At 37.9% G+C, this 20,862-nt stretch overlaps 1 protein-coding gene across 3 annotated transcripts; it reads left to right on the forward strand.

The window, feature by feature from the left end:
• Window positions 1-53: 53 nt before the first annotated feature.
• LOC5520018 (coatomer subunit beta') lies at window positions 54-18,501 on the forward strand. 3 transcript variants are annotated; one of them, XM_048724636.1, is made up of 30 exons: window positions 54-175; window positions 387-407; window positions 1,179-1,332; window positions 1,551-1,600; window positions 1,792-1,836; window positions 2,264-2,345; window positions 2,799-2,947; window positions 3,084-3,137; window positions 3,321-3,413; window positions 5,324-5,423; window positions 5,538-5,680; window positions 5,877-5,976; window positions 6,223-6,322; window positions 8,011-8,121; window positions 8,192-8,277; window positions 8,761-8,867; window positions 9,303-9,446; window positions 9,548-9,620; window positions 10,237-10,294; window positions 10,954-11,101; window positions 11,354-11,460; window positions 11,646-11,709; window positions 12,232-12,446; window positions 12,896-12,988; window positions 14,021-14,144; window positions 15,861-15,917; window positions 16,214-16,285; window positions 16,718-16,951; window positions 17,688-17,771; window positions 18,216-18,501. In XM_048724636.1, the coding sequence occupies exons 1-30, from the start codon at window positions 173-175 to the stop codon at window positions 18,273-18,275; spliced, it is 2,931 nt and encodes a 976-aa protein (XP_048580593.1). In that variant the 5' UTR covers window positions 54-172; the 3' UTR covers window positions 18,276-18,501. The 3 variants fall into 3 exon arrangements, with proteins under 3 accessions (XP_048580593.1, XP_048580594.1, XP_048580595.1); XM_048724637.1 differs by having other exon boundaries at window positions 17,718-17,771; XM_048724638.1 differs by lacking the exon at window positions 17,688-17,771.
• Window positions 18,502-20,862: the final 2,361 nt, after the last annotated feature.

Below are 20,862 nucleotides of genomic sequence, written 5' to 3' on the forward strand. Positions count from 1 at the left end.
CGATGGCTACCTGTGGAATGGACTAGAGCGACAGCAGTACCTGACCAGCTGTATTACGTGTAAGCTCCATATCGAGGCCTGTCGTTCCTTGTGCCACGTCGGCCATTTTGACTGAGATTCGCAGAGTTCTACCATCAAATTCAAAGGCATTTCAGCTTGATTTATCGCAAAAATGGTAGGTTACAGCCATATATTCCTATACCATTAATAGTACTTCCACTTCTTATAGAATGGAGTATCGAAATTCACATTTTCCTGACATCGCAGACTACTTTAATTTTTGTGATCAGATTGTCTGGTATTTTCCTCCTTTGTAAACTTTGATTTTTAAATATTTTGTATTGTAACATTTTACTCATTTGCGTTTATGTTTTTGTTCCCTACAGCCGCTTCGACTGGATGTCAAGGTAGGTTTTTTTATGTGCTGATATTTCTTAAATCAAACATGACATTTATTATTGTAGACAGAAAAGTTATACTTACTTAAAAAGGTGGTCTGTCTGGTCCTTGTTTTTGTGAATCGTTTTTTTTTTTTTTTCAATTTAAGGGCTGACTCAACCTATAGGAAGCTGTTTTTCCTACTTCTTGTTTTTGAACTTTGTCAATACCACTTTGTAAATAACAGCCACAAATTTATTATTTGGCCACCTTCCAATTTTTTCACCCATATTAAAACCACAACTATTATGAACGTTCTTAATATAATCCCGTTGTTTGAATGGTTGTTTTCAAAAAAGTTACTAGAATTTCTCTCTTTATACATACTGACTTGTTTAAAGTGTTATGTGTGTGTGGCCATAAAGTTTAAAAAAATGGTAAATCTGCATGCAAGAATAAAAGTTTTGATTTTGAACTATTCTATTGTGTTATGATTTGCACTGAATCTCTCTGTTTGCTAAACATGGTGGCCACGATAACATACTGAATTTTAATCGAAATTAAGAATAAACTAAGTCCTACCCTCATCCAAATGTTTCACTAAAGATTAGCTTTTTGTAATTATATTTATCACTAAAAATTTGGAAGTACATACCGCTGTATAGATGTTTTTGCCCGACAAGGAGGTAAATAATAATGCAATTGATATTTGATATGTAGGACCATATTCATTCCATTCATTTTATTGCATCAGAAGAAGAACAGAAACGTTTCAACTCTTTGTCTCTATTTTTTAAAAGCGCAAGCTGTCTGCAAGATCTGACCGTGTAAAGTCTGTTGATATCCATCCTACTGAGCCATGGATGTTGGCTAGTTTGTATAATGGCAATGTTCACATCTGGAACTATGAGTCACAGACGCTTATCAAGTCATTTGAGGTTACAGACTTGCCAGGTATACATGTCGTTCATTGGTGCTTCTTAAATGTACACAGTGCATCACTTTATTCAAGTAGATTTTAATTAGCTAAATGAAACTTTAAGATGCATTCTGTTCGAGGATGATGTCCGTTGGTGGTATTGGTTTAAAAGGCATTATATATTTTACATCAAGTAAATACAATCACATCATTATAACTGCGTTTATGCTAACCGTCTTGTTTTTCCCAACAGTCCGTGCTTCAAGGTTTGTTCCTAGAAAGAATTGGGTTCTTACAGGCTCTGTAAGTATACAAAAGGCTGATAGCCACACCTGATACCACTGTATACTGTATGTGAACCCAGTGCCTCTACTGCTTTGTAAAGCAGATTATTTTGAAACCTTTTCTTATAAAGTCCCTACATCTTGTGTTTCTATAAATACAGTAGGATAATAGTGATAGTACTCTATGTCTTATGAGCCTCACTTTTGTAGGATGACATGATGCTCAGAGTCTTTAACTACAACACACTAGAAAAGGTGGGTTTGGTAGATTGAATTATTGACCATAATCACAAATATATAAAGTTGCCAATCTATGTAAGCCTGATTGAGCTTGGCTTGAAAAGCATTTCACAAATGAAAGGGATTTTGACAAAATGGTTGAGCTGTCTGAAACTGTCATAGCATTGCTAAGCTCTGTTTTTTTATAAATCTGTGGGTTGTTTCTATCCTTGTGGTTTAATGCTGTTGTTTGTGTGATATGCCGGTTAATTTGTTATTCCTGCACTAGGAAATTACAGTAGAAAAGAACCACCAATGGAAGAAATTTCAAGTCTGTTTTAATAGTTAACTTTGTTTCTCATTTTAAATAGTTGGACCCAAACATCCCATCTCCTTTAGATGACTTGAAGCTTTGTTAGAGATTATTATTTTTAGTGTCTAAGCGTTTGGCCTTTGTGTACAGGTTCATGGATTTGAAGCTCATTCAGATTACCTGCGATCCATCGCTGTCCACCCACAGCAGCCTTATGTACTAACAAGCAGCGGTAAGCTCAACCATTTAATTACTTTATACACTTGTCCGAAGAAAGCATGCACAGTAAGTGTCAAGTTCCAATAAATGTTTGTCATGAATCACTGTGATATCATATGTACATTTTTGTGTAAAAAAACTGATCATGTCTATTAAGAATCTGTCCAACCATCACTTGTTAACCCATTCAATGTTCAAAATACACTTTGTATATCTAGATATTATGGCTTAAAAAGTATTTTTGCTTATTTCTTGCTGATAATGGTGTGTTTTCTAAAGACATTAACTGTTATTAAGTTCTTTGAGTCCCTTCTTTGTTGTATCATTATTCTTATTATACTCGTTCAGCTGTATTTTATCACTCCCGGAAGTGGGGCTTGAAAAATACGCACTGAAGTCATAAAATTCTGGCTGTATTACTCAATGGTAATGGTGATTTCTAAAAGTATTGTGTTTTTGTGCTCAGATGATATGTTGATCAAGTTGTGGGACTGGGACAAGAAATGGCAGTGCACCCAAGTGTTTGAGGGCCATACCCACTACGTCATGCAGATTGTCATCAACCCTAAGGACAACAACCAATTTGCCAGTGCATCTCTTGATAGGACAATCAAGGTGAGTTTGCATAAAACACTGATTTTGTTTAAATAAAGAATGCTTTATGGTCCTGACCTTGCATTTGGTTTCTTTATTATTGTTGTTTTTAACTTATATTGAATAATCTTTACTTATTGCTTGATTTGATTGACAGGTGTGGCAGTTGGGATCACAGACTCCCAATTTCACATTAGAGGGTCATGAGAAGGTTGGTTTTGTGTTATATTAGATTTGATTTTTGTTGGCTTGTACAAACTTGGTTGAAACATATTTTTCTTAGTTAAATGCAATATTTTAGTTATTTTACAACCCTCCAGGCAAACTTGTGTGGTTTTGTTTTATGACATAATGTTTTGTTTGTAATTTTTTATTAATCCTGGCCATTTCCTAGGGGGTGAACTGTGTTGACTACTTCCATGGAGGAGAGAAACCCTACCTGATATCAGGAGCAGATGACAGACTTGTCAAGATCTGGGATTACCAGGTGAGAATCTCAGTCTTCAACCATCTGATTCATCGCACAACTATGACCTAATTAGAAAATTCCAAATTACCAAATAACAAAGTAGGGTACAATAAAATTATTTTGTTATCATTTCTGTGATGAAACATATATTATGTAAGCCTCTAAACCATTACAATATCTGTACACTCTTTCAATACTCTGTGTGCGCTAGGATTTTAAGGGCATAAGCCACTGCGGCTAATTTTTAGCCTAAGGAATTAGCCTCACTGATGGGGAATAAGCCACAACCAAGAAGCTATAGCGAACAATTTAATAAATTGTTTCCACTTGATTAAGAACTTATGATTCATAACTTTTGTCTCACAGCTTCGGTGTAAGTAAATGTGTTAAAAAATAACATCAAGCACAATATGATTTCTACAGTTTTGTTTTGTTGTAAATTAAATTCTTTGAAAAACAGGTTTTGACATTTTTGCTAAATTGAAAATGATTTTGAACCCAAATCGGAATTTGACAATTTCTAGTTACTATTGGTTACCATCTCGCAAAATATGCCGATCCTTTTTTTGCAAGATGGTAACCAATAGTAACTGGAAATTGTCAAGAATTATCCTCTTTGTGAAAATATAATACTACCCTGATCTAGGAAACAGCCAAAAACAAGAGAGATTTCACTCTTCAGCCTGTGTTTTTCTGTTGTTCGATTTTCATAAGTACGTTATCTTGACGTATTAGAAATAAGATTTTGAGGTGGAAGATCATGATTCAAAACTCACAACTATAGGAAATAGGCATTTGCCACTGTGGCGAACGTAGTTAGCAATAGAATTCGCCACATGGGGAAGGAATTCACATTTTGTGAAGTGGAGAGCGCTAGTGCGCAGAGTCAATAAATACAAAAAGCCCAAATTGACTTGTTTGTTAACCAGAAGAATGAATACAACACACCAAAAACTGGTTTTCAACTCATCTTTAATAAGAATTTATACTCTTTGTTCATACTCTGTTTTATACTTTTTTCAAATATTTCAAATAGCACACAAAGAATTGTTAATACATGCTTTTTTTAAAAAAATCTTTAGGTGGGAGGGGATACAGTCTTGGAATCTGTATCTTACATCCTTTGCCACCCCTAATGTACCCCCATTTTCCATATCTATTCTATATATTCTACTGTATTTCCCAGCTTATAATGCACACTTTTGTACTCCCAAAATGACCTCAAAAATGGGGTGCGCATTTTACACGGAACCCATTGTCACTAAGAAAATGCAGCGATCCCATTGTAGGTGAGAAACAGTCACAAATTCACTAAAAATGACATAGTAAAAGGTATCCCAAACGAAGAATATCATGTTAATTTCATCATCATGTTTTTTGTAAGAAAATAAGCCCCAAAACTCACCAGGAAAAGGGCAATTATTCATGCTTCCTTCGTAATTTTCTGGTTATCCCCATGTTGGAATTTACTCGTTCCAGTCTCTTTGCACCTTGTCCAATATGGTGGTAATTGCTGTGAATGAACACAAGCTCGCATTTTGATGCTCCGTGTGTAGATACAATTGACCAGCTATGAGAATAACAGCTCTACTGTTGTGCTAAGATGCGCTGCTTATGCCTAATAAGTTCAAAGTGATTATAACCTTCAAGTTCAGATGTAGAAAAGCATTTACCATTCTTATGTATAAATAAAATGAATTGTGAATTGGAACATTTATCTTATCTTGATACTTCTGTTTCTTTTTTGGTTATTTCTGATTTCCTTGTTTTTTCTATTGGGGTGCGTATGATATGCAGGTGTGCAATATACGCCGGGAAATAAAGTAAGAGCAGATTTTGCAAAATTTTGTAAAAAGGTTGTGTATGGTAACTGATTTGCTGTGTGTTGAGTGTACAGTATGGTCCTCAAATACCTATGTGCTTTGCAGAACAAAACCTGTGTTCAGACACTTGAAGGTCATGCACAGAATATCTCCTGTGTGGGATTCCACCCTGAACTGCCAATCATCCTGACTGGGTCAGAGGATGGTCAGTACAATTTACCGTACTGGTAAAATTTCATTCTACAGTACTGTAACTGGTTGTAGGCACGTCTCCATAGACAATTTACTGACTCTCTTCATTGGTACTTGCAATGTGTAGGCACTGTTCGTGTTTGGCATGCTAATACCTATCGCTTGGAAAGCACATTGAACTATGGCTTGGAGCGGGTGTGGTCAATGTCTATGATGAAGGGAAGCAATAACGTTGCCTTGGGGTATGATGAAGGCAGTATGCTTATCAAGGTATGGACTATTCAGGGGTTTATTTAGTTTGTTTGGAGAATGCAGAACTATTTCAGTAGTTTCTGTAACAGTTTTAGTGATCTGATTTAAATATTGATACTAGTATGGAAATAAAGTTCATCAGGTCAAGGCATTAACAAAATAGAGGTACATAGGTTATAACTGTGTGTTTGCTTTTTTCATTATGATTATTTAGCTTGGCAGGGAAGAGCCAGCAATGTCCATGGACAACAATGGAAAAATCATTTTTGCCAAACACAGTGAAATCCAGCAGGCAAACTTGAAAAATCTCAATGGTAAGTTGTATAATATAGTATACTTGTTGGCTGGCCAATAATCTGTACATACAATAGTGCGTTGTGCCAGGATTTGAAGCTGACAGTTGGTGTAAAATTTGTTGGGTTACTGTATCATAGCAGCTTGTTCAGAAATGCCAGTTATTGTGCAATGAATCCTCACCATCTACTGATAGAACCACATTTCTTTTCTAAAATCGACCAGTATATGTACTATAAGTATATCCAGTATATCGTTATTTACAGATGCTGATATCAAGGATGGGGAAAGGCTTTCTTTGGCTATCAAGGACATGGGCTCCTGTGAAATTTTCCCACAGACTATCTCTCACAACCCTAATGGCAGGTAAGGACATAAAGATCATATTTTTAGTCAGTTAAAACAGTTATTTTACAAAAAAAAAACATACATTTAAAGTGCCTGGTAGCATCAAACTCTTAATTTCCTGGTTTATACCAATATATCAGTAGTTTAGGACTTGAAAACAAACCATACCAAGTTTTATTGCCATATGACGGGTTTCATGGGGTTTTGCCAGCATTTAAATGTAAATAATATCGCACTCTCAAGCGAAAAGTGACCCCACTTTACGAAAGCGCCAGGCATTTCTTGTTAACTCAGGAATCCTGAAGGGCACATTTTCTATTATTTTACAGCCTTGTTTTACCAGAGCAATATCATTATTTTTCTTATTCAATATTATCATCTGTATAATAATTATAAATAAAATATTTTTGAGATAGGTGTCAAATTGAGTGTGTTTTTACGGCATTACAGCATTTCCCCTTATTTCTAAGGAAAAATGTGCTTACGAAAAAAATTGTTGATAGAATATTTTTAAACATGAGTTTTTGTCAAAAGCAGGGACGCAGTTCTAATTAGATTGAATCATTTATAAGGCCTTGAATCAATTTCTTCAAGTTGGGGATTCAATTATCGTATGATCAAAGAAAAGCCTGAAAATTCAAAATCTTCAATTCTTTACTGTAATCAACAGCAAACATTAATCTATCTAATTTGAAATTTAGAGCTCCTATGCTCAACGCTTTAAAAAATGACCCCCTTCCAAAAATGAACAATCTATTTTGTCCTCGTCAAATCAAATACTTTTATCGCTAGAAGACAAAATTGTAGATAGAATTTTTTCAGTTATTTGAAAAAAAGCTTATTAAGAACTTAATACTGTGTCAAAATTGTAAATTCATTGAATCAATCTAATGTCTCTAATTTTTCAAATGAGTTCCGTCTTTTTACAAATTTTGGACTCGATGCTTTGATTGTAACAGGTACCAGATAATTACCTTATTTTTTTCATTGAAGTTTCCCATTTGCCTTGATGGCCCAACGGGTAGTGCGCATGAATACGAATCCCTCGATCCCTGGTTTGAGTCTTACCCACATGTTTTACAATTTTTTTTTTGTTTTTCTTTTTTACTTTTTACTTTTACTTTTCTAATTGTTTTCTTTTCCAACGAAGGGTTGTTCAAATAATTTTTAATTGCGAACATCCCCTAAAAAGCTTTTATTTATTTAAAAAAAATGCAAAGCGTTATTTTCACTTCTAGCGACAACAGTTTTTCCATGTATTAGTTTAGCGGCAAAAAACGATGCAAAAATAAATAGAGTTTTAAACTTAACATCCCAGACCTCTTCAAAGGGAAATTAGTCATTCAAAAGCTACTCGATAAGAAAATTTCTTGCACATTTTAGCTTCATGCAAGCACCAGCTGTTCTCACTGTGCGCGGGCTTGTTTTATGTTGTCAATTTGTGAACAGGAAGAGCTGTTTTTAAACGCTTTTCAAATTTCCAGATTTTTTCTGATATCGTATGAAAACTCTTTACCTATTCTTCATCTCAGGATAAGTAAATACTAAAAACAAGTTACTGGAATTTGATGCTAGGGGCACTTTAATAAATGATGTTACACACCATTAATGATATGACAAAATGTAGTGTTTGTGGTTATTGTATTTGTTGTAATGTCTGCTCATGATGTTTTGTGTTACATTCTTTGTACTTTTTGTTTCCTCAGGTTTGTGGTTGTGTGTGGGGATGGTGAATACATCATCTACACAGCTATGGCTCTGAGGAACAAGAGCTTTGGCTCTGCACAGGAGTTTGTGTGGGCTTCAGACTCTTCAGAGTGAGTACCATGGACCCCCTTATGGCTTTTGCCAGTGAATGAGTAAATTGATTAATTTGTGTTATTACAGGTATGGTGTCAGAGATGGCAATAAGATTAAACTCTTCAAGAACTTCAAGGAGAGGAAATCATTCAAACCAGAGTTTGGAGCAGAGAGTAAGTGTGTAAATATGATGGTAAAATTATGTTCCAGAACATGTAAAAACCTCAGGACCAGAAATTTTAATCTATAATCTATAGGGGTTTAATCTATTCTCATCAATTTTTAGAAACATGAGAAAAACAAAAATGTGATGTTTTCAAATTTCACATGTTAAAGGTCTCAGGAATTCAATTTTGAATTTCTTTAATTTTGCTATTTAAAAAAAAAACATGAAAAGTTCTCAAGTGATGCAAATTATAGTACCAAGTGAGAAATATGATGAAATAAACTCAAGGGGTAACTAGTACCATTAAAATTTTTAATTTTGTGCATATTATCTTGATACTTGTACTTGCTTAGGGTAAAAATGACTATAGCCAAAATCACTTTTAGCTGAATCACTTGGGTGGGCTAGAGTTATCTACTTTGAGTGGATGTACTGTATCAGCTTGATACTTTTAGTGTCATTACTTATTTCTCTTTTTATCTGATTACAGATATATTTGGTGGCCACCTGCTAGGCGTGCGATCTGTTAGTGGTCTGACATTCTATGACTGGGAATCCACAGAGTTGATCAGGAGAATAGAAATCCAGCCAAAAACTGTAAGACATGTTTTCTGAAGCATTTCACTGGCACTTGTAGATATAGCATACAATTCATAGCATTATTGGCAGTCAAATTGAGGTATCTTTCTATTGTGCTGTTGAATGAGCCAATGTCTGCCACCACATTGTCATCATAGCAAAGTACCAAGTGTGAGAAAGCATTCGTTTCCATCGGCTGACTTGTGGAACGTGTTGCAATAGTTTTTATTGAATTTTGAAAATAATTAATAAGATTTTGCTTTTAGGTCATTATTTTGAGATTTCTTTTCGTAATTTGTCTTCTATTAAAAAAAAAACAATAACAAAGGAGTGGCTGACAAGGTTTCTCTATTGTATTACAATTAAGCTCATACTCAGAGTTTATTGATTGGTCTTTATTCTTTTTCAAAGAAAGGGGCAGATGAGAGGAGATATTAACACTTTATCTTTCAGGTATTCTGGTCAGACAGTGGAGAACTGTGCTGCATCTCTACAGAGGAATCATACTTCATCCTGAAGTACAAGGCTGATAAAGTTGCTGAGGCTCAGGAGACCAAGGAGGGTGTGACAGAGGATGGGATTGAAGATGCCTTTGATGTGAGTTTACCTACCTTGACAGTCAAGATGTGATTCTTTTTTATTCTTCTGCATAACTAACCGTGATTTGTGAGACCTGTGACTATTCTGTTATTTGATAGGTGCAAGGAGAAATAGAGGAAATTGTCAAGACTGGTGTCTGGGTGGGGGATTGCTTCATCTATACCAACTCAGGTGTGTACTGTAAAGGCTGTTTCTTACGAGCATTGTAAGCGTAGACGGTGCTTACATCAAGCTGGTTCTTACACGACATAAACTCTTACGCTTCTATCTCAGCTTACGCAGGTGCGGATCTAGCTTTTTGCTTAAGGGGGGGTGGTTCAGTGACAAAGGGGGGGAAGAGGGTAATTTTTTTTGTTACATATGGCTTTCTGGCAGCCCAAAGGGGGGGGGGGTTAAACCCCCTAAACCCTCCCCCCCCCCCCCCTAGATCCGCTACTGTTACTGTACATTGTCATGAGAACCAGCCTTAAATGTCATTTGCTTATAGGATCTCATATGAAACACAAGGGACTAGAATTCCATACATCACTGATATGCTTTCAGTATATTTAGGTTGCTGTTATGACATGAGTACTCAGAAAGAAAAATGTGCACTGATGTCACTTTCGGCCATAGCCAGAAAAAGAATATGAAAAAATTGATCTAATAAGGCTTATAAGTAATAAGACAGTATGGCAGACTTACTAGAGAGTTCTGGTAAAGAGATTAACAATAATTATTATTTCTGACCACAACAGAGTGATAATCCAATAAAAGCTCTGATGTGAATCTACCTTTTGTTTCACAGTGAACAGACTAAACTACTATGTGGGCGGTGAGATTGTAACCATAGCACATCTAGACAGGTAAAAATGATCACCCAGAATGCAGGATTTTTTTTTGGTGTTGATAAGCATCAGGCAAAGGGCTAAAGCCCTGTGCAAACTGCGCCAGCACCCGCCAGCATTGCCAGGCCAGTGCTGGCGGAGATTTTTGCAACCCACAAATCCTGATGCTAAAAGGGTTGCCAATTTTTCTGATGAGTGACCAGAGTGCAATGAAAAACAATAAATGTACAGTAATCTGATAATTAGAAAATATCATGTGGGATTTTGTTTTGCTTCATGCATCTTAGTCATGATATCGGTTTTGCAACCAAAAATTTACAATGTTTTCTTTATTTATGGATGCGGTAACATTTTCCTCGTGAACCACCTTTGCTAAGGAAACAATGCAAATAAGCCCTGCATTGTTAGCAAACTGCACCAGCAAAAGATGTGATTTGCTCCGTTGACCATGAGACACATTTTGACACAAGGCACATTTTGTTCAGGGCTCAATGAACTTACAAGGGTATTTATCCCCATGAACAACAACCTCTACTAGCCAATCAATACCTTTTTCTCTTCCCAGACCAATGTACTTATCATAGGGTACAGATCCCAAAGAACAACAAACAACCTTTAGCCAATATAGACACACCTTTCTGCTGTTAATTAAATTATTTGTTTTTTATTTGCTCCAGACCAATGTACTTGCTTGGCTACATTCCCAAGGACAACAAGCTGTACCTAGCCGATAAAGACATGGGTGTGGTTAGCTATTCGCTCCTACTCTCAGTACTGGAGTACCAGACTGCTGTGATGCGACAGGACTTTGAGACTGCTAAACAGGTACTATTTTCAACCAAACCCCAAATGCCTCAAGCATTTCCAAGGCAGACAGGATGGACTAGAATTTGTAGACATCGAGAAATAAGAGATTAGTTAGTCGTCTGATATGATATCATTTTTTTTATCCTTTTTAGTCTTAAATCTTTTTCAGAATATAAGGTCAAAAATGCCTTGACGATCAGCGGTTTTACATGTTTTAGGATGAAAATAGACATATCCAATGTTTGATTAATCAACATTATGTATACCCAGGTGCTTCCAACTATCCCAAGAGATCAAAGAAATCGTGTTGCCCACTTCCTTGAGAAGCAAGGCTTCAAGCAGCAGGCACTGGCGGTGTCCTGTGACCCTGAGCACAGGTATTTCTAGCATTCAATTTCAAGGTTGTCCCAATGTTTTTGCTACCCACCTGTAATGTATTTATGTTATAGGTTGTGCACACCTTCTGTAAGCAACCCCAAATCTTCTATCATCACTTTGCCTCTTTGCCCCTATCAGCCTACGTACTCTCACGTTGTACTAAATAACCATCTGTACTGTTTAGATTTGAGCTGGCAATACAGCTTGGAGAGCTGAGAACAGCTTATGAGATTGCCATGGAAGCTGAAGTAAGCACCAATTATGAGTAATTTATAAAAACATGCAAATGATTACCAATAAAAGACTTGTGTTCTTTAAGTGTTTCTTCCGCCATGTACCAAAATATTTGATGGCAACATGAGTTTGATATGTTTGTGTTTTTCTGGGCAGAGGAAAAATTGGCATTAAATTTTCCAATTCTTGATATATTAGCTCAAGATTCCACATACAAGGAGTTCTTCTGACCAAAAGCTTAATTCCAAATTTTAAAATTAATTTATGAAATTTAGATATTAGCAAGCAAAGTTGGCTGAATTTCTGATCAGAGCCCGACTTCTCCTTAAAAACGAGGATAATTCATACTTTGAACATTTGAAAATTACACTTCAAGCCTCATATCTTGAAGACGAATCCATTAAAAAAGGCCTTTTTGATATGTTGGTTTTCATAACATAAGGAACCTCTATGCAAAAATTCAAGCTTACCGAAGTTAACCAGACCTTATTTTGGGAAAACTTGCCATTTTTTTGCTCTGTCGTTTCTCTGTCAAGGTTGAACGCAAGTGGAAACAGTTGGCAGAACTAGCCATCTCCAAGTGCCAATTCCAGCTTGCCCAGGAGTGCCTTCACCATGCACAGGACTTTGGCGGTCTGCTGTTGTTGGCCACCTCTTCCGGTGATGCAGACATGATCACCAGGCTGGCGGTCACTGCTAAAGACAAGGGAAAAAACAATGTGGCCTTCCTTGCCTACTTCATGCTCGGAAGGTAAGGAATTATTACCCTAAGAGACTGGGGTTGAAGAAAAATATGGCTTTCCTGCCCTATTCCATGCTTGGAAGGTATAAAGCTTTGAGAGCAGTGGCTAAATCTTACACCAGGTTCCATAGGTTTTTTTTTTCTCTTAAACCTTTGGTTAACCAAGAAACAAACTACAGTTGTGAACCAAGAAACAAACTCTAAATTTGTTTAGCACCATTCTTGGCCAATTATGTTCCCAATATTTTTTCAGGGTATCAGTTGGCTGTAAACAACGAAATACAACAAAAGTATATTTTGAACAGAAAGATAAATGCCTTAAAAAGCTTAATTTCTTTCTGTTTGAAGAAATGGGAAGTTCAGTAATTATAATATTTGTTTCCGTTTAAGACTGGAGGAGTGTCTGGACTTGCTGTGTGAGACTGGGCTAACTATAATAATATTTGTTTCCGTTTAAGACTGGAGGAGTGTCTGGACTTGCTTTGTGAGACTGGGCGGTACCCTGAGGCAGCATTCATGGCCAGGACTTACGCTCCCAGTCACGTGTCAAGGTAAAATGCATTCATGGCCAGGACTTACGCTCCCAGTCACGTGTCAAGGTAAAATGCCTAAATAATAGTCCATAACACACTTCACCCTGCATTCGGGCTGATCACAATTGTATTTCTTTATCGAACCTCTCTTCTGTGTTCCTGTTGTAGCATTTGTCTAACAAAAACTCTAATCCTGTTTGTGTCACTTCCAAGCCGCAAATATTACCTCATCAAACCTCTGATCTTATTTGTTTTACTTCCTGGTCGTAGTTGTGTGACTTTGACAAACCTCTGATCTTATTTGTTTTACTTCCTGGTCGTAGTTGTGTGACTTTGACGAACCTCTGATCTTATTTGTTTTACTTCCTGGTCGTAGTTGTGTGACTTTGACAAACCTCTGATCTTATTTGTTTTACTTCCTGGTCGTAGTTGTGTGACTTTGACGAACCTCTGATCTTATTTGTTTCACTTCCTGGTCGTAGTTGTGTGACTTTGACGAACCTCTGATCTTATTTGTTTTACTTCCTGGTCGTAGTTGTGTGACTTTGACAAACCTCTGATCTTATGTGTTTTACTTCCTGGTCGTAGTTGTGTGACTTTGACGAACCTCTGATCTTATTTGTTTTACTTCCTGGTCGTAGTTGTGTGACTTTGACAAACCTCTGATCTTATTTGTTTTACTTCCTGGTCGTAGTTGTGTGACTTTGACAAACCTCTGATCTTATTTGTTTTACTTCCTGGTCGTAGTTGTGTGACTTTGACGAACCTCTGATCTTATTTGTTTTACTTCCTGGTCGTAGTTGTGTGACTTTGACGAACCTCTGATCTTATTTGTTTTACTTCCTGGTCGTAGTTGTGTGACTTTGACGAACCTCTGATCTTATTTGTTTTACTTCCTGGTCGTAGTTGTGTGACTTTGACGAACCTCTGATGGTGTTTGTTTATTTCTGATCTTATATTACTTTATCGAAGCTCATTACCTTTTATTGTCATCACGTTTACAGTATCTATCCCCTGATCATGCTTGTGTATATGTGTAAACCCTTACAGAATAGTGAAGCTCTGGCGTGAAGACCTGGAGAAAGTCAATAAGAAAGCCGCCGACTCTCTAGCTGACCCCTCTGAGTATGAGAACCTCTTCCCAGAGTTCCAAGAGGCCGTCATGGCAGAGAAGGTAGGGGTATGAAATGGGACGAACTGAACTAAATTTAACTATTTTCCAATGGAGGAAAAAATGGAAAACTGCGAATCCCTGAAACCATTGGATGCCAGAGAATACAACTAGGGAAGGAAAAGGGTGTATACTGTAGATATTTGTAGATTGGAGAATGAGTTATTAAGCTTTGTAATAAGTATTGATATACAGTAATGCTTTGCTGATCTAAAGAACTGATCTTAATTCGCTTATTTTGTTTCAACGAAGGAGAGGGAGGGAGCGGGTATATTTATCGTGGATGGGTGGATCAGGACAGTAAGGACTTTAATATACGAGTGCGGCGACGGTAGAAAACAATGGAATTTATTCGAAAATTGAAAGGCTGCACGTGGAAATGCGTTCTGTCTGGGACATTTCCAACCGTTCTCCGCCAAAACACGGCGTAAAATTGCAAGTTTTACGGTCTGGCGCGTACGTGGTCGGTTGGAGTATAAATTCACTTTTCTCCGTTTCTTATTCTATAAATAAAGTTTACGGTTAATTTCTGTTTGTTCCTGGATATGAAGTCTAGGTAATTTCATCGAAACTATTGTCGAATTTGTCGCCATGCGTATGCGTTATCTCGGTCACTCCATCCTAGCTGTAGCTGTTGTCGCATCTATATTAACACTAGGGACTTAAAAGTCCCTAGTGTTAATATGATGGTTTGCTTACAGTCCCTAGTATTTATATGATAGTTTGCTTGAAAGTGCCCAGTATTAATATGATGGTTTGCTTACAAGTCCCTATTATTGATATGATGGTTTGCTTACAAGTCCCTAGTATTGATATGATGGTTTGCTTACAAGTCCCTAGTATTGATGTGATGGTTTGCTTACAAGTCCCAAGTATTGATATGATGGTTTGCTTACAAGTCCCTAGTATTGATATGATGGTTTGCTTACAAGTCCCTAGTATTGATATGATGGTTTGCTTACAAGTCCCTAGTATTTATATGATAGTTTGCTTGAAAGTGCCCAGTATTAATATGATGGTTTGCTTACAAGTCCCAAGTATTGATATGATGGTTTGCTTACAAGTCCCTAGTATTGATGTGATGGTTTGCTTACAAGTCCCTAGTATTGATATGATGGTTTGCTTACAAGTCCCTAGTATTGATATGATGGTTTGCTTACAGTTCCTAGTATTTATATGATGGTTTGCTTACAAGTCCCTAGTATTGATATGATGGTTTGCTTACAGTCCCTAGTATTTATATGATAGTTTGCTTGAAAGTGCCCAGTATTAATATGATGGTTTGCTTACAAGTCCCAAGTATTGATATGATGGTTTGCTTACAAGTCCCTAGTATTGATATGATGGTTTGCTTACAAGTCCCTAGTATTGATGTGATGGTTTGCTTACAAGTCCCTAGTATTGATATGATGGTTTGCTTACAAGTCCCTAGTATTGATATGATGGTTTGCTTACAAGTCCCAAGTATTGATGTGATGGTTTGCTTACAAGTCCCTAGTATTGATATGATGGTTTGCTTACAAGTCCCTAGTATTGATATGATGGTTTGCTTACAGTTCCTAGTATTTATATGATGGTTTGCTTACAAGTCCCTAGTATTGATATGATGGTTTGCTTACAGTCCCTAGTATTTATATGATGGTTTGCTTACAAGTCCCTAGTATTGATATGATGGTTTGCTTACAAGTCCCTAGTATTGATGTGATGGTTTGCTTACAGTTCCTGAAGCACGACAGGATCAAGCTACGACCTGCAGCAGAATACAAGCATTTGCCGGTAAGCCTGTGGTCAAGATTTGGAGACTTTTTGAAAGGCCGAAAATAGATGCGTATACCCATTAATTATTTAATATAAGAAGTTGGCTAAATTCCAGAAAATATATCAGTATATGTTCACTGGTACGCGTAAAAATGATACCGTAAAGATATTTGATAGCTTTATCCTTTGTTGCCTTTCTGAGAGTGAAAGCAAGAGTGGTGCTCATGCTTGGCTTCTTGGGAGCGCTATGAAAGCATTGTCTTTTTGGCCATACTGCAATGGTACCATTTATCGTATGGTTGTTCTACCTCCAGAATAATGCCGACCGTGATGTGTTCGAGGAGATGCGAGCAGCCAAAGAGAGTGGTACTCTGGACTCACTTATTGTAAGTTGGACGTAACGACGTACCGTAACACCTCGAATATTCATCCGCATCATGATTGCTTGAACCTGTGCTGTGTAGTACAGCACATTTACGATACATGTACATTTACGATATAAAGAAATAATCCATTGAAAATATCGTTGAAGCGAGGTCGGGTTAATAATCAACTTTTACAAAATATAATACTGTAATTATACTATTTCGATTCTTGTTTTATGAACTTTACTTTCTCTCAGTGGCTTTTCAAGCCAGACGTCATGGGTTTCGTGCTCAGTTCAGCCTGGTTTGGTCTATCAAAATGGGGAATGGGCATAAGCTAACAACTGCATTTAGACTCAAGCTCTATAGTGAATTGTATCTGCATTTTCCTGAATTCGGGGGTTGGGCTGGGGACTTTGGCTAATGAAGCTTTTGCGTCATTTACACTTACAGGAGCCAGCTGAGAACATGAGAATTGCCGACCTACCGGATACTGCTAATGAGATAGAGCACGCACCTCCTACAACCGTCATCAACCCGCCCCAGGCAAAACCCGTAGAACCAGAGCCGCTAGCTCCCAGGCCCTCCTCACCACAGACTCAACCAGCGCCAGCACCACCTGAACCAGCGGCTGCTCCTACGAGCTCTAACGACGTGCCAGACAGCAGTAAGGAGAAAGACGAGAAGGTTAGTGGCTGGCGGCCACGTGTTAATGTGTTCGCGTGGTACCGAAGTCACGTGGTAATGTGTTCACGTGAACTGATGGTCACAAATTGGAAGACGACGGCAGAAAACAATGGAATTTGATTCATTTGAAAATGCGTTCTGTCTGATAAATTTTAGCCGTTTTTCCGCCAAACCACGACGTGAAAACTCCAACTTTGACAATTAAAGACACGGACGTTTGCCATTTAACTACGTTCGCTACTTTACAAATAATGTCCATCGTTTATTTTTATCTGTGTTTGACTATAATTTTTTGCTTATTCTATTGCAACTAAATTGGAATTGATCGCTAAACGCGGACGCATCTTCTTCCATCACGTTGTCCCAGCCGCCAAGGTTCATGTGTTTATATTTATTTAGCTTTCACCCTCTCAGGATGTGTTTGCGTTTTGCGCACGCCACCGCGAGGCAACCACTTAGTTTTCGGAAAGCGTCGGTCTTTGAAGTTTTTAGTTGTTGTCGTTGTCGGTGATCATAGTCAGAGCTTTGACGCCTTTTCTTTTCCCAACTTTAACCTCAAAGCTGGTGTCTGTATAATCGATATTATCGCCTGCGGTAGATTAGCCCCATCAAGGATATTACCCCATTTACCGCGAGTCCTTTACCGATCGTAGCGGTTATACATGACCAGGCTCAATATAACTAATATACCTATCGTCGGCTGGTTAACGCTGGATTATGTCTCTTACGTTAACAGCTCAAACTCCTGATGTGCCTTATGTTACAGGACGACGACGACGATCTCGACTTCGACGACGCCGACGACAACTTAGCAGACGACGTAAGCTTGCGCATACTAAAATACTCGAATCGTACACTCGATCTCCGGCTAGTCCTTGCACTCGCGTCGGCGCAAAGTAACCTGGGAAAGACCCTATTGCAATTTTATAATTATGTTCTCTAGAGATGCTTTTTAGACAAATAAAAAACCGTCGGCATGCTGTGTGGAAAACGCTAGCTATTAGTCTGTCTGCATTACTGTTTTTAGTCGGGGGGTAGGTGCGAAAAAATTCTAAATTACGAGTTGGACTAACAATTAATTTTATATTCTGCATGGTCAATGACTACAGGATATCGCCCATTGCTATTCCCACCTTTTTCTGCTTATGTCCTCCCCGCCTTTTCCGCCCATCTTCTGTTACTCAACGTTTTTTCGGTCCTTTACCCCACAGTGGTTTTAATTCTCGTCAACGTAGCCTAACTTTCATCCCATTTTGCCTTTTAGGATGATTTTAATTTCGACGACGATGAACTATTAGATGATGACGATTTACTGAATGATTGACACCTCAAGGCTTCCACAGCCCTCTATCATCCGACTCGGGCAATAAGTCACATAGTACAGTCGCCTGGGTATGGAACTTCGTTCACAGCATCAAATTCCCAAGCTACGGCGCATAATAGTCGCCAGCCCAAGACCTCAGATATAGTTCCTATACTAGAACATTACAATTTAATAGACTTGAAATCAAAGTAAATGCCATAAAGCGGATTAAATATCTCTTGTCTCATTTTGGGTTTGGTGTCGTTTGTCATTCGCTTGGATCTTAGACTGCTAGCCGTCTCTCCCTTGGCGCAAAGTCCCAAAATTAGGAGGGCGCAAAGTCCCAAATTAGGAGGGCGAAAAGTCCCAAATTAGAAGGGCGGAAAGTCCCAAAATTAGGCGTGACAATAGAGCGAATCCTGACTCCACGAGGGTTTCGCGCCTTCTGCGTGTATTTTTTTTACGGACGAAGGACGGGAATAGACAGACTGGTTTGGATCTCCATAAAGATCAAGGCCCACGGTGCCTGTTATTGCATGAAGACCGGATACACGATAATCCAACCGTTTTATTTAATCTCGGCTCGAGGCCCCGAGGAAATAGCAAGATTCAATAACAATTTTAACCTCGATAGACAATTTTTTTTTTCTTTAAGGATATGGTTTACCTTAGCACCTTATTTCGGAATTGCCAGATATTAGACATTGTGAATATCAAGGCTTCGCACCCTAAGGAACTTAAGCACTATATTTGGAAATTCAAAGGACCAGACGTGAAATGTACTCTTTGCTCATTTTACTTTAGCCGTTCTCCTCCACATGCCAATGTGAAAACTCTAAACTGAAACGACACTAACAAGGTACATTCATGTAAGGTTTTTCATTGTTCATAACTCAATGACAATATGTCTTCACAGTCGCTTTTATCGTTAACTAGATTCTCGGTCGTAGCTTCCTCATCGCCCGACTCTGTGATGATCGTTTTTGGGGGGGAGCGCTTATCCCAATTCCTTTTCCGCCGGTATACGAGATGTCATAAATAGTTTACGTCAGAGAAAAAAAACCGAGCCAATGGGACCATTAGCCTTGTACAGGCCCTCGGTTATAAAAGAATACATCGCCGTGCTTGGTTTAATATGCTCTGCCTCTGCTAGCAGGGAAGAGACACATTTCTCTTGATCTCTGAATTTGCCAGAAGCAAACTTTTCTCCGCCGGAACTTTGTAAATTCTGACAACTGACAAGAAAAAATCGTTATAAGCTGGACTATAAAACTACTATTTATCTAGAATAATATAAAAAATACGTGGTTGGAACACCATTTAGACTTAAATTTTAAGAAAAAATCGATGCCTGGAGGCATATTGTGGTGTGAGCTCCACAAGCCATTCAGGTGGTGTTTTCATTCAAATTATATATTGTCCATACATCCCTTCAACCACTTTGAAGGGCTTAAAGTCATTTAACAATCAGTCGCAAAACTCTTAGCATTTTAAAAAGATAAATGATATGATCTTGCTTTAGCCTTCAGTTCTCTGTCGACATAAGCGTGTCACAATGTTAATGAAGACTTGTGTTTATTCAGTTTCTGAAGGCTTTTAGCTTGTCTTGTACACCAAATTTCAAATTCGTCTAATTTTAAAACTGAAACGATACTAAAGGGGGCTATTTCGTTACACATCGAGGTGAACCTCAGAGAAGTCAGATACTTTGTCAAGATGATAAGATGTCGAGTGGGGTCATCATCAACCGATTTCGATTACTCCTGTTTTATGGAAAAAGAAGCTCTAGGCTATGAAAATATATACCAGAAAAAAAATAAAGTAGACTTCTTACTGTTTTAAATCTCTTTAACGATATATGACAGACAGTGTTTAAGGAGCTTTTTTTTTTGCGTGATCTCAGCCTGTAGTAATAAAGTTCTCCTAATCGTTCTTTAGCTCGGATGCTTTTAACGGACCATTAGGAAAGTCACCCAAAGGGAAGTTTCGAAGAGGCCAAAGGGATTTTTCAGAGTGATGAAACATGTCGATGAGCCTGTCAAACGGATTTTTTGTTTCTAAACAAGATGCATGGCAGCCACAGGCGTTCTTAAGGCCGATTTAGACTCTACGATTTTTGCCTACAACCATCACATGCGACATGACGTAGCTTTACAACTTTTCGCTCACGTCTCTAGAAGAGAATTGCGTACGACTTTTGCGCTTTTTACTCGACTGGGACCAACAACAAAAAACATGGGGGACCGTCGCACTTTTGCAGCTGCAGCACTTGTTGCTGCAATTTTACGTCGTAAACAAATGGAAAAAGACAAAGAAGGGTCCGAGGAGTGGCCGTTTGGCCAAAGATCCACGCGATTGCCGTCGATATCTTCGTATGGATTTCCGCCATATTTTCAAACCAAAACAGTCATCGCCTCCCGTCTCTCACCCTGAAAGAAAATTCGCCGCAATGCTTCCGTCATTTTACCAAATATGGGCACAAAGTCGTAGAGTTTTAACACGTAATTTAAAAAATCCTACATTTTTTTAGTGTCGTAAGCTCGTGTCGTAGCGGAGTTGTAGAGCTGATTTAGACTTTGCGACTTGAGTTGTAGGCAAAAATCGTAGC

This window comes from Nematostella vectensis, chromosome 3 (genome assembly GCF_932526225.1).
Source record: "Nematostella vectensis chromosome 3, jaNemVect1.1, whole genome shotgun sequence".
Classification (NCBI taxonomy): Eukaryota; Metazoa; Cnidaria; class Anthozoa; order Actiniaria; family Edwardsiidae; genus Nematostella; species Nematostella vectensis.